General features: G+C 62.4%; 1 protein-coding gene across 1 annotated transcript; it reads right to left on the minus strand.

Annotated features, from left to right (window-relative positions):
• Nucleotides 1-4,836: 4,836 nt before the first annotated feature.
• LOC134142198 (uncharacterized) lies at nucleotides 4,837-11,307 on the minus strand. Its single transcript, XM_062579014.1, has 20 exons — nucleotides 11,247-11,307; nucleotides 10,239-10,394; nucleotides 10,036-10,151; nucleotides 9,848-9,956; nucleotides 9,605-9,721; nucleotides 9,444-9,511; nucleotides 9,259-9,354; nucleotides 8,956-9,138; nucleotides 8,731-8,833; nucleotides 8,461-8,602; nucleotides 8,196-8,379; nucleotides 7,984-8,083; nucleotides 7,781-7,899; nucleotides 7,609-7,646; nucleotides 7,225-7,337; nucleotides 6,975-7,123; nucleotides 6,711-6,805; nucleotides 6,144-6,222; nucleotides 5,769-5,877; nucleotides 4,837-5,420 (listed from the first exon to the last, which is right to left on the minus strand). The coding sequence occupies exons 1-20, from the start codon at nucleotides 11,305-11,307 to the stop codon at nucleotides 5,347-5,349; spliced, it is 2,211 nt and encodes a 736-aa protein (XP_062434998.1). The 3' UTR covers nucleotides 4,837-5,346.
• Between the last annotated feature and the right edge of the window lie 853 nt (nucleotides 11,308-12,160).

Below are 12,160 nucleotides of genomic sequence, written 5' to 3' on the forward strand. Positions count from 1 at the left end.
AGCAGACAGCGACTGCTCTGTGGCTCTTGATACCCATGCCCAGGACATGTTATGTTTTCAACCATCTAAACATTTCTGCTGGCTTCCAGCTAAGAGCCTGAGGGAAAGCTGGGGCTGTGTTGATTGACCTTCTCCCCAGCTCCCTCTTCTGACATTAACTCAGCAACTTCCATCTCCCCTTACAGAAGCTGAATATCTACACCCAGTCTTTGCCTTGCAGCCTCCAGTTTAGTTGGGACCCTCTTCCTGGAATGGCTTGATAGTGCACGTGCTGATTCTCCTCTTTCCCACTGAAGTTGATGAGCTCTTTTCTCTCCTGAAGGCACTATTAAAACCAGCTCATACTGGATCTCTGATCAAACAGCTTTCTTAAGCCTGTCTTCCTTGGTCCGGTGGCCTTACCAGGTCATCCTACAAGGGACAGCATAAGCAGGAACACAGCCACACCACTGTTGTGTTAAGGCAGGATCAAAGCAGAGAGGAAAGGTGTCAGGCTCTCACTCTGGTGCCAGGGCACATGTCTGGCTGTTTTCTTCCTCTGTCATACTGTTTCTTAATTTTGTCTTCAACACTTGAGCTGCACCATGTTCAGTGTTGCAGAGGTGGGAGGGGACCAGGTCTTGGGGAAGTCTTTGCAAGGTACCTATTTACCACTAGCTCACCATGACATGGTGCTCATCCACCTGCACCCAAACCTCTTCTGCTCGCTGGAGCTTTAACGGGGAGCAAGCTCTGTGAGCCTGGAGAGTGGCCGTTTCCTCCAGCAGCAGCAGCTGCTGGTGCATCCATCAACTGCTCATAGCTCACCTCTTACGTCGAGCCACCCTGCTGCCTTCAAGTGCTTTGCTGGCAGAGCTCTAGCCATGCATCCTAGCCTGTGTTGCACGTCAGGGCTGCAAATGGTACAGAGCAACAGTCAGTGACTTGCTTTGCTGATAAAAGGTGATACAAATCTTTCCTAGTGATGGGAGGCACCTTTCTGTCTTCAAAAGCATCACCAAAAGTAAGCTGCAGCCATCTTCAGGGTGCTGGTGGTGGGGTGCTGCTAACAGTGCAAAGCCAAAATCGTGTGTGCATGAACACACAGCAGCCTCTAAGCCTGCGTGCGGGGCAGGTCATCCCTCCCCTCCCAGAGCCCTGGGGTGGCTGCTGCAGCATGGGGACAAGTGTTTGAAGGCTGAGTAAAGCGCTTTGCTGCTTCACCCCACAACTGACTTGTTTGCAGAGGCACCGCTGGAGAGCGTGCGGCTCTGGTTTGAGGGCTTGCTGCTAGGTAAGGCAGTGCTTTTGTGCGTCTTGACTATTTGAGTGATTCAAGGTTCCTGCTGGCGCACACGAGCTGGGTGAGCTTTGCCACTTTGGGACCTAGCTCTGCGACATAGCTGGAAGGAGGCTAAATTACTCCAGGCTTTGCTTGCCCGGGCTCCTGCTTGGCTTCGGCTGCCACTGCTGTTGCTGGAGGCCTGGCTCCATCATCTTCAAACAAGGCTGACTTGAAGTACTAGTTTCTCCTTTCTAAGAGCAAATCTGCCTTTTAAAAAGCAAACCTTCCATGGTGTCAGCGTGTTGCTACCTTTGCCAGAGCAGGGCCAGTTTCCTAAGGAGAAGAGGCTTTTGCTAGTTACTGCTACTGCCTTGGCCCCATGATTGGCTCTGCCCTGAGCGGCTTGCAGAGCCTCGGGGAGCTGCGCAGCCCCGAGCTCCCCTCCCTGTAGACACCTGCAGGTGCTGCTCAACTCGTCTTGCCGCCCAGCAGCGCCGGACACTGGTGTGTGGAAGTGCAGCGTTAGCCCTGCCCCTCCTCTTCCTCGCTGCACTGCGCTGTGCTGTTCAAAGCACGCAGGCTGGCTCCAGTTCCAGAGCGAAGCCTAGCTTTCTGTCACACCAGTTCAGCCCAGGGCAGATGTTTCCTGTTTCGCCTCAGATGAGCTGCTTAGCTGCTATCACATTCCTCTGTGTCTCCCCCACACACACTACCCCCATTTTCTTTTTTTCTCCTGTTTAATTAACGTTATCTGCTGCCCTGTGCTGTTGAGGCTATCTTGCTGCCATCAGGCAGCTCTTGATACCTGCACAGGAATGTTCCCAAACAAAAACAGCTGCGCTGGTAAAGACAACAGCAGTGTCCGTAATGCTGCTATACTAGGGGAGGGAGGGGAAAATAAATAAGTCTTAAAAAAAAGAAAAAGAAATTGCTAAACCTTTACTCATGAATGAGCCGATGCCCTCGCTCCAGCCGTGGGAGAGGGACCCTGGCTGCTGCTCGTTGCCTGCCTGCCTTTAGTTTGTAAAGCTTGTCCTGTTTCTCTGATTGCTGGGGGGGCCTTTTTGCGTCCAGTGTGCATGTTGCATCGTTTCCTTCCGTGCTTTTTTTTTTGTGATGAAGGACGTCCCCATGGAGCTAGGAAGGGCTGGGCAGGGAGAAGGGGGCCAGGAGCTGTACTTGCTTGTATTTGTGTGCCCAGTGTTCTTTGCTTTCTTTTTCTTTTTTTTTCTTTTTTATGCTCTGACCAATAAATCCCTCCAAAGCACCTGCTTTGTTCTCCAGCCTTGCCCTTCTGCTGGTATCTACCCTTGTATCAGCTTTCAGAGCTGTCGTCACTGCCTGTCCTTAGCAGGGGAAGCGCAGACCGGTAGCTTTTGTACTTTGTGCCCGGCGAGCCTGAACTCAACCGGCGAGGAAAGTGTCCCAGAGCCGTTTTTTTAGTGCTGCAGTGCTGGGGCCTGGGTGGCGCCAAGCCTGTGCTGTGCTGCAGCACCATGAGCTTCCACAAAGCCTCTCCTGCAGCTGCGAGACCCCCCCGGTCGTTCACCTCTCCTTTCAGCATCGCTCGCTCGTCCTTGCCGGGTGCCCACTTAGCCAGGGCCCGTATGGACACCTCCACTAGGGCCCAGGCAGTAACAGGGTGGACTTGAACATGCAGCCACCTTGCCCTTGGCTCTGCTTACTGCAGTACTGGCCCGTGTGGTGGGAGGTGTCCCCCACCCCGTAACGCTCTCACCAGTGAGATGAGCATGGTTGTGGCATAAGGCCACAACCCCAGGGCTCAGTACTGGGTCCCATCCTGTTCAACTTCTTCATCAAAGACCTGGACGAGGGGACAGAGTGCCTCCTCAGCAAGTTTGCTGATGATCCCAAGCTGGGAGGAGTGGCTGAGACACCTGAGGGCTGTGCTGCCATTCAGAGAGATCTGGACAGGCTGGAGAGCTGGGCGGAGAGGAACCTCCTGAGGTTCAACAAGAGCAGGGGCAGAGTCCTGCACCTAGGGAGGAATAACCCCAGGCACCAGGACAAGCTGGGGGCTGACCTGCTGGAGAGCAGCTCTGCAGAGAAAGACCTGGGAGTGCTGGTGGACGACAAGTTGACCATGAGCCAGCAATGTGCCCTCGTAGCCAAGAAGGCCAATGGTCTCCTGGGGTGCATTGGGAAGAGTGTTGCCAGCAGGTGGAGGGAGGTGATCCTGCCCCTCTGCTCAGCCCTGGTGAGGCCTCATATTGAGTACTGCATCCAGTTCTGGGCTCCCCAGTCCAAGAGAGACATGGAGCTACTGGAGAGAGTCCAGTGCAGGGCTACGAGGATGATCCGAGGGCTGGAGCACCTGCCCTATGAGGAACGGCTGCAAGAGCTGGGCCTCTTCAGCCTGGGGAAGAGAAGATTGAGGGGGGATCTTATCAATGTCTACAAGTACCTGAAGGGAGGGTGTCAAGGGGACGGGGACAAACTCTTTTCAGTTGTCCCATGTGACAGGACAAGAGGCAACGGGCAGAAATTGAAGCACAGGAAGTTCTGCCTGAGCGTGAGGGGGGAATTTCTTCCCTGTGAGAGTGACGGAGCACTGGAGCAGGCTGCCCAGAGAGGTTGTGGGGTCTCCTTCTCTGGAGATAGTCAAGGCCCACCTGGATGCAGCCCTACCATGCTGTAGGTGACCCTGCTGAGCAGGGGGGTTGGACTAGATGGTCTCCAGAGGTCCCTTCCAACCTTACTGATTCTATGATTCTATGACAAGGAGCAGCTCTGCTGGCCGCCCATGCCAACCATGCTCTTCACTCAGGCGAATTTCTGCCTGCGGAATCGCTTGCTCTGCTGGAGCAGATCCTGCTGCACATGAGCCCCATGTCTACTCCAATGCCAGGGACCCCGCCATACTTGTGGCATGCGCCACTGGGTAACTCACCATCATGAGGCTCCCTCGTCGAATAGCTTCTTCAGCTCAGGTGACGCTTGGCAAGGCACAGAGTCAGGAAAGTGCCCCAAATCCCCACCTCATTGTGGAAGTGAAGTGATCCAGTCTCAACAAGCGCCCAGGGCCTCTTTCCCCCCGATGCCCATCATGCGATTGCTGCAAGAAGGGCTGTCTCCTGTCCCCTGAAGGTTTGACTGAGGCCAGACTGGGCACAGCTGTTTTCCCATCTGAAGCATGTCATTTCTGCACTGCAGGTTTCAGGCCCCTCCACCACCCTGCTGTGCTCCTAGGGATGCTGCTCCAGCCAAGCCACCACTGCTACCTACCTCCTGCTCCATAAAAGCCAGCTTTGGTGGGCACTAAATGGCAGTCCCACCACCAAGACCATCGCTAAGCTTGCTGGTGGGCACCTGGGGCCTCCCATCCCAGGCTCACTAGGAGCCAGGAACCCCACGCTGGCACAAAGCAGCCAGCTCTGCTCCATTTTGAGGACTTTGGAGAGCTCCTTACCTAGCATGGTCCCACTGAAACTCTCAGCCACCAGCAGGGCTAGTGACCCAGGCACAGAGGAGTAGCTGGCTACCGAAGGCTCATACAAGAAGTGAGCTTATTTCTAGTTTGTACAAAACTGTTTTAATGACAAAACAGCTGAAAGAAAACATTTGGTGCATTTCTAGTACCATCCAAAAGCCTTCTGTGATCCCGTGGGCCAGAGTCCCTTCCAGGCCTGGGTTCAGGCCCTGGAGAAGCAGGGATCACCCCCAGCTTGGAAGGGCAAGAGGCTCTTCTTAGGCACCTTCTCCCGGTGCAACACTTCCCCAGGGAAGGGTCTGTCCTCGAGTCCGCACAGAAACCTCCTTCAAGACCCTCCACTAAGGACCATTTTCCTTCCAGCCACATGCAACGTGCGCTGGAAATACCTCTGTGAAGTGCTCTGGCATTAAGGCTCCTCCTCGGTTCAGGAGTGTTCCCTTTGCCACCCTTTCCCAGCACTGACGTCCCGGTCGCGTGCCACCGGGGGAGCTGGAGGAGACGACAGCAGCAGACTCGTTGCGAGCAATGCTTCCAGACTGGAGCCAGCCCAGCCAAATCCCTGAGACGTGAGATGCACCCTGCAAGATGCCGACCCAGCAGGAGGATTGGAGGAAGCTGAGTCCAGACCTCAGCAGCCACTTGGTGAAGGTGCAAAGAAATACACAGCCAGGAGGATGAAGTAGACCATCACCAGCACAGTGCCTAGGGCAGAAAGGCCAGTTTGGAAGGGAGTTACCTGCTGGAGCAGGACGGGAGGTTGCATTTGAGCCACTCCAGTGCAGGTTGCATTAGTGCGCCTGAGGACACGCACGCTCTCTTGCCCCATCTCAGGTAAAGGGACTTAAAACCCCCTCTTGCAGGGTGGCAGCTGCAGCCCTGGCCCAGCACCACCTAAGTTGTCACTGAGACTCCAGGAATGGCTAAAGTCACCACAGGCCAGGAGCTACGGCAAGTATGTGACCCTAGGACTGTCTCCTGGAGTTCCCCCAATCCTTGCTGGGAAGCTGGTTACATCCAGAGCCCCACAGCAGCCTCCCACCTGGGCATTACCTTGGAAGTAGTCACACTTGCCATCCATGAAGATGTAGTTCATGAGAACCACACTGAACATGCTGGCGTAGACGTGCAGGTCATTGAAGACAAGTGTGAAATTGGTGGGCTGCAAGGCAGAGAAGAGCTTCATTTACACCTGACCAGAGACTTGCATGTCACTCCTCCAAACCCCTCTCCACAACATGTCCCTCAGGATGGAGGCAGCATCAGCTGAGGGAGGAGCTATCTGACCCCACTTCCCCCTGCAAGTGGCTGGGGTGCTGAGCCAGCAGCAGAGATGACCGGAACGGTGGCTGTGCCCTTGCCATGCCTGGGCAAGCACATGAGCATGGTGTGTCCCACCCCCCCAGAGCTCTCCTGGGCACCACTTACGTAGAAGATGGTGAAGAGCACCAGGATGGGTATCTGCAGCATGCACACCTGGACGGCAATGCAGTTCCCGATCTCGATGCTGGAGAGGAGCAGAGTGGTCACAGATGCCAAGTGCTAAATCTCCAGCTATGGCAGCACCAAGGATCTCACCCAGAGGTGAGACCAGAGCCCGAGCAGCTCTCAGGGTGCCCAGCAGGAGATTGGGAATGTTGTCCCACTGGAGCATCTTTGACTTCACTGTGCTGTGGCTGTTTCACAACTGGGTTAAGCAGCAGTTCATACAACCGCAGTGTCAGTCCAGCTAGGACAGCTCAGCTTGGGGCCAGGACAAGGCCACCTTTGAGAACCAGGGGAGCAGAACCTGCTTCTGGCCCCATTTTCCAGTGATTTTAAGTCCACTCATGGCCAAGCATCACGGCCATAGGGCTCACTGCCTCGTCACTGCTGCAGGCTGGAGCCAAGCAAGGGAGAACTCGGCCCCGTTGCTGCACGCCGGGGCCGGGTGAGGGCACTGGGACCATCCTGGGGAGGACAGTGTTGGGCACCATTCTCTTTGGGCCACCTCACCTCAAGCTCAGGTTGTTCTGCAGAGCGAACTGGATGCCGTTGACAATTTCGGGCAGCTCGGGCACCATGGCCAGCACGGTGACCCCGATGAAGTACTGCCGGGGTAGCGGAGGCGTCAGCGCACAGCCCCATCCAGGCTGTGTCCAGAGCATCTCCTCCCCACAAGGAGCAGCTCTCAGCATCCCGGCCCCACTGGACGAGGTCGCCCACGGCCGGGGCGGCTTCCTGGCCCTGGAGGGCAGGTCCTGGCCGCACTACACTCACCTGGGAGATGGTGGAGCTGGTGAGGATGGGGCTGATGTGCTCCGTGGCCAGGTCAGCGCAGGCTGACATGCAAAGCGTGGACAGCAGGAGGATGACCAGTGCCCTCCACCGAGACCAGTGGACCACGGCGCTGTGGTGGTGGCCGGGCACTGGGGCAAAGGAGCAGGGATGAGTCAGAAACCCCATGTGAGCCTCCCAGCGCGGGAAGGGGAGCAGGGGACTCGCCGAGCAGAGCCGGGGCGGCACTCACTGTGACAGTCGCTGATGTGGATGTCGTAGATGTGCGAGTGAGTTTTCAGGGTGAAGAAGAGGCCGATGAGGTAGGCGGCAGGGAGCAGCAGGGACACTGTGTACACCAGGGGCCTGCGGGACACGGCGCTCAGCCCCACGTGAGAGCCCTTCGGAGGCCCCGGCGTTCCCCTGCACCCCACAGGGCTGAGGACACCGGCGGCTGTCCCAGGACAGAGGCAGATGGACGCAGCATGGTCCAGCCCTGGGACCAGACAGGCACAGCGGTGCCATCCCCAGGAGGGGGGACGCCCTGCCCGCGACCAGGCAGCTCCCCGAGGACCTGTGAGCCAACCCACGAAGTGCCACCCCGACACAGGGACCGGGGCCACCCTGGGACACTCACTGGACGTGGCTGTAGTAGAGCGTGCCGTTGTTCTGCATCTGCAACGGAGAGCCCATCAGCGGGGCGAGCGCCGTGGCCGTGCCCCGGGCACCCTGCAGCGCCCTTTGCGGGCCGCCGGCGAGGAGCCGGGCGGGCTACGGGCGCCCCCGGGTGCCGCGGGTCGGGGGCTTACCAGGTCGAAGTGGCAGCTCTGGCAGAGGTAGTGGCCCAGCGGGTTCTGGGTGACGTTGTGGCACTCGCCGCACACCAGCTTCCCGTACACCTTGGAGAAGAGCGTCGGGGCGAAGACGCCTGCCGGCGGGAGAGGTGGAAGTGGGCGCCAGGCCGCGGCGCGGGACATCCTCCCCCCACCGGCACCGCCGCCGGGGCGCTCACCTCCCACGGAGAGGAAGAGCAGGGCCGAGCTGACGCCCGCCGAGCGGCTGTTGAACCTCTGCTCCTGGTGCCGGATGCCTCCTATGACCATGCACAAACCCTTGGAGAGAACGTGGCCATCAGCGTGACCCCGGCGGGGAGGTCCTCTCCTCCTCCCACGCTGGAGGACAGGGGCTTTCGTGACACAAGCGCCTCCTCCCCGCCGGGCTCACCGGGACCAGGAGGACGCAGCCCACCAGGGTGCCCGTCAGCGCCGCCTTGACGATCTCCTCGTAGCACTTGTTGCCCTCGCGGGCGCCCTTGATGAGCGCCGTGATGTAGAAGGTGAGCTCCGTGATGGAGCCGAACGTGGCGTTCACCACCGCCCCCACCGCGAAGTTGCTCTGCGCCGAGATGCTGCGGGGACGGGAGGCGCGGAGGGTCAACGGGGCGGGAAGCGGCGCCGCGGGGCGGCCCCGGCGCCAGGCAGCTGCTCACCTGGCGATGGCCATGCCGATGTAGTAGGAGAGGGGCACGATGGAGAGCAGCGCCAGGGCGAACTTCACGGGCGAGCTCGTCAGCCGGTTGCGCCCGTCCACGTAGCCCAGCACCAGCGTCACCACCACCAGCGGCAGCAGGTCTGCGGCGGCCGTCAAGGATGTGTCCGAAGCGGGGGGGGCGGTGGTTTTTGGGGGGGTGGTACCTCAAGGAGGTGCCCAGTTGACATGTCCCCACACACACAAAAAAGAAGCGGGGGGAAAAGGATACTGACGGCAAAGACGTTGATGCCGTCCACGGCGTACTTGTAGTAGTAGGCGTTGACGGCGCGGTAGCAGCACAGGATCACCTCCGCCTCCAGCGGCACGTCCGTCTGCGGCGGCGGCAGCGGGGCGAAGGAAACCAAGCGGGTGACACCGGTCTGGGTGTCCCCCCCCGCCAAAAGCCAGCCCATCGAGAGGGGACCCTCCACCCCCGGCGCCGGGGGCCACCCACCATGCGCAGGCGCCGGACGCGCACCCGCTCCGGGGGCAGCAGCAGCACCCGGCGGGCCATGCGGGCGCTCATCTTGGCGACGGGGATGAGGAAGACGAGGAGCCAGGCGACGAAGCAGACGAGCCCGTGGGCCAGCGCCAGCGCCGGGTAGCCCAGGCAGAGCCACGCGGCGGCAGCGCATTGCTGCAAGGGCGGCCGGGCGGCGGCCGTTTTTTAGGGTGGAAAAACCCGAACGGGAGCAGCCGGGCGCCCAAAGAGCCGCCCCTCGGGCCCCATCCGGCACCTCCCGCGCCGGGCGCTCACCCGGTACCCGGGGTCCGTGGGGCGCCAGCGGCCGGGCGCCGGGCCGCCGAGCAGGGCCGAGGTCTCCCGGGCGCCGTCGGCCTCCGCGGCGGGACCCTGGCGGAGAGCGAGGAGGTTGGGGCCGGGCGCGCGCCCGCCGGGGCTGGCGGGGATGGACGGACGGACGGACAGCGCCTGGCAGTTACCTCCACCCGCTGGATCACTTTGCCGAAGGGCCAGAGGAAGTAGCCGGCCAGGTCCCAGCAGAGCCGCCCTGCGGGGACACCGGCGTTGGGACCCGTCCCGTCCCCCACCGCGACAGCCCGGCCCCGTCGCACCGGGGATGGGCAGCCGGGGGAGGACTCACCGTAAGGAGCCCCCACGACGGTGAGGAACATCACGCCGGCCACCAGGACGTAGAGGAGCGCCAGCCACCAGCCGAAGAGCAGCGCGTAGAGGACGTTGCCGAACGTCACCGTGGAGCCTGCGGACAGCGACCGGCCCCTCCGCTGCTCCGCCGGCCGCTTCGCCACGTGCACGGGGGCAGGGGGGGTTTAACCGGGCTCCCTCCTCCCCAACGGGAGAGCCTAGAGCCTCGGCGGCCGCCCACCTCCGGAGCCGCGGACGACGTTCAGGTCGGAGTAGAGCTCCTTCACGATCTCCGAGCGGTCCTCCCAGGGCCGGGCGGTCACGTGGCTCTTCCACTTCTTGAAGCCGAACTGCAGAGAGGAGAAGATCACGGCCAAAGAAAAGCCCCCCCGCGGCGGGACGGGCACGGGCCGCGGGGGACGGACCCACCTTGTAGTTGTTGGAGAGCTTGTTGGCCTCCACCGCGTTCTCGGCCGTCAGCGTGGTCTTCGCCGCGCAGCTCTCGCACGCCGGCACCTCGTCCGAGTGCTGCTGGCAGGCGACGACTGCGGGCGAGAGGCGAGCGGGCGCTGGCGCGGGGACCCCCCGCCCGGACCCCCCCTCGCCGCCGCCGCCGCCGCCGGGCTCCCTACCGGGCAGGATGCGGGGGGCGAGGATGCCGTGGGGGTGGGAGGCCGAGGGCAGGTCGCCCAGGTCGCCGTGCGGGTCGTTGATGGCGGCGCAGCGGCGGTCGCAGAGCGAGCCCCGCCGCGGCCCCTCGCCCCGCGCCTCCGGCTCCCCGGCGGCGCCTGCAAGAGAGGCAGCGGCCGGGCCGGGCCGGGCCGGGGAGGCGCCGCGCGTTCGTCCCCTTGCGGCCCTGGCACCGCACCGGAGCCCCTGCTCCCCCCCCCCCAAAAAAACCCACCCCCTTCCCGGGCTCACGCACCCCAGCACCCGCTGCAGCCTGGCGCAGGAGGGACCCCCCCCACACACACCGTGCAAATCGCCCCTCCAGGTGCAACGCCCCCCCCCCCCCGTGGAAAGCCCCCACCCCCCCCCGGTTCAATGTCCAGGATCCCTCCCCGTGGGTGCAGCACCCAGAAGGGACCTTCCTCCCCTCCCCCCCGTGCAATGCCGAGGGGGGACCCGCCCCCCCGTGGAAAGCCCCCCCAGTGCAAGGCTCAGGACCCCTCCCCGAGGGTGCAGCACCCCGAAGGGACCTTCCCCCCCATCCAGTGCAGAGCCCAGGAGGGGCCCCTGCCCTGGCGCACCCCCCCGCCGTGCAAAGCCCCCCCGGTGCAATGTCCTGGACTCTTCCCAATGGGTGCAACACCCAGCAGGGACCTTCCCCCCCCCCAAAAAAAACCCCGTGCAACGCCTAGGAGGAACCCCCCACACACCGCGCAAATCTGCCCCCCAGGTGCAACGCTCCCCCAGTGCAGAGCCCAGGAGTGACACCCCCCACCCCGTGCAGACCCCCCCCCCCCCCCGGTGCAATGCCCAGGACCCCTCCCCATGGGTGCAACACCCAGGAGGGACCTTCCCCCCCCCCCCCGGTGCAGAGCCCAGTCCCGTCCCGCCGCCCGGCGCGAGGCCCGAGAACCCCCCCGCGCCCGGCGCGATGCTCGGGCCCCCCCGGCGCGGCGCGGCCCGGCGCTCACCCAGCGCGTCCTGCGGGCAGCGCCGGCGGCGCCCGGGCTCGCCCTCGCCCTCGCTGGCCATGGGGGCGCCGGTAGCGCCGCGCCGCCGCCGCCGCCGCTTTTAACGGGCGGCGCCGCGGGCACGCGCGGGACGGTCCCGCCCCGCCCCACGCGGGGTGGCCCACGCGGCCCCGCCCCGCCCCCCGGCCTCGTCGGCACCCAGGAAGAGCCCCGCACGGGCTTGACAAAACACAGTAATTTAATAAAAAACCCCCATCACCGCGGCGCTCCCAGCCGCCTCACGCACGGGCCTCGCCCGCCCCGCGGGAGGGACGCGCGGGGCAGAGCGGCCGCGGGGAGGGGGCCGCGGCGCGGGCGCGCTCGAGGCAGCTGCCGGCGGGGCCGCAGTGGCACCAGAAGGTCCCTGCTGCTCGCGGAGAAGCCCCGAGGGAAAGGGCGCTGGCACCTCACCTTAACCTCACGGCTCACACACGCATCCTTCGTAGCGCAGTTTTACCCGTTTAAAAAAATAAACCACACCGACTTCTAACCCCCTTTCTGATTCGCCTGAACTTGCAGTGGATCCCCCCCTTAAAAAGCGAGGGTGCTCCCCCAAAAGCCAATTCCGCAGAAGGGGACGGCGGCGCGCGCAGGCGTGGTGAGACACTCGCCCGGGCTGTGCCACAGCGCGGACGTCCCACCGCTGCCTGAGCTTTGAGACCGTCACTGCAACGGGAACCGCAGCTTGGCCGGCGGCCCCAGAGCCTGACTCGTTCCCGAGAAGCCGGAGGCTCTGGCCAGGCGGCGGCCGCTCGCCCCCAGGGAAAAAAAAAAGAGAGGGGAAAAAAAAGAGAGAGAGAAAAAAGCCATTTCTGGGTACGCTCTGGCGAGGCAGCAGGAACTTCGGGATGTTCCCCTAAGTCCCTGGGCTGAGC

The sequence above is a fragment of the Rhea pennata genome, chromosome 1 (assembly GCF_028389875.1).
Source record: "Rhea pennata isolate bPtePen1 chromosome 1, bPtePen1.pri, whole genome shotgun sequence".
Classification (NCBI taxonomy): domain Eukaryota; kingdom Metazoa; phylum Chordata; class Aves; order Rheiformes; family Rheidae; genus Rhea; species Rhea pennata.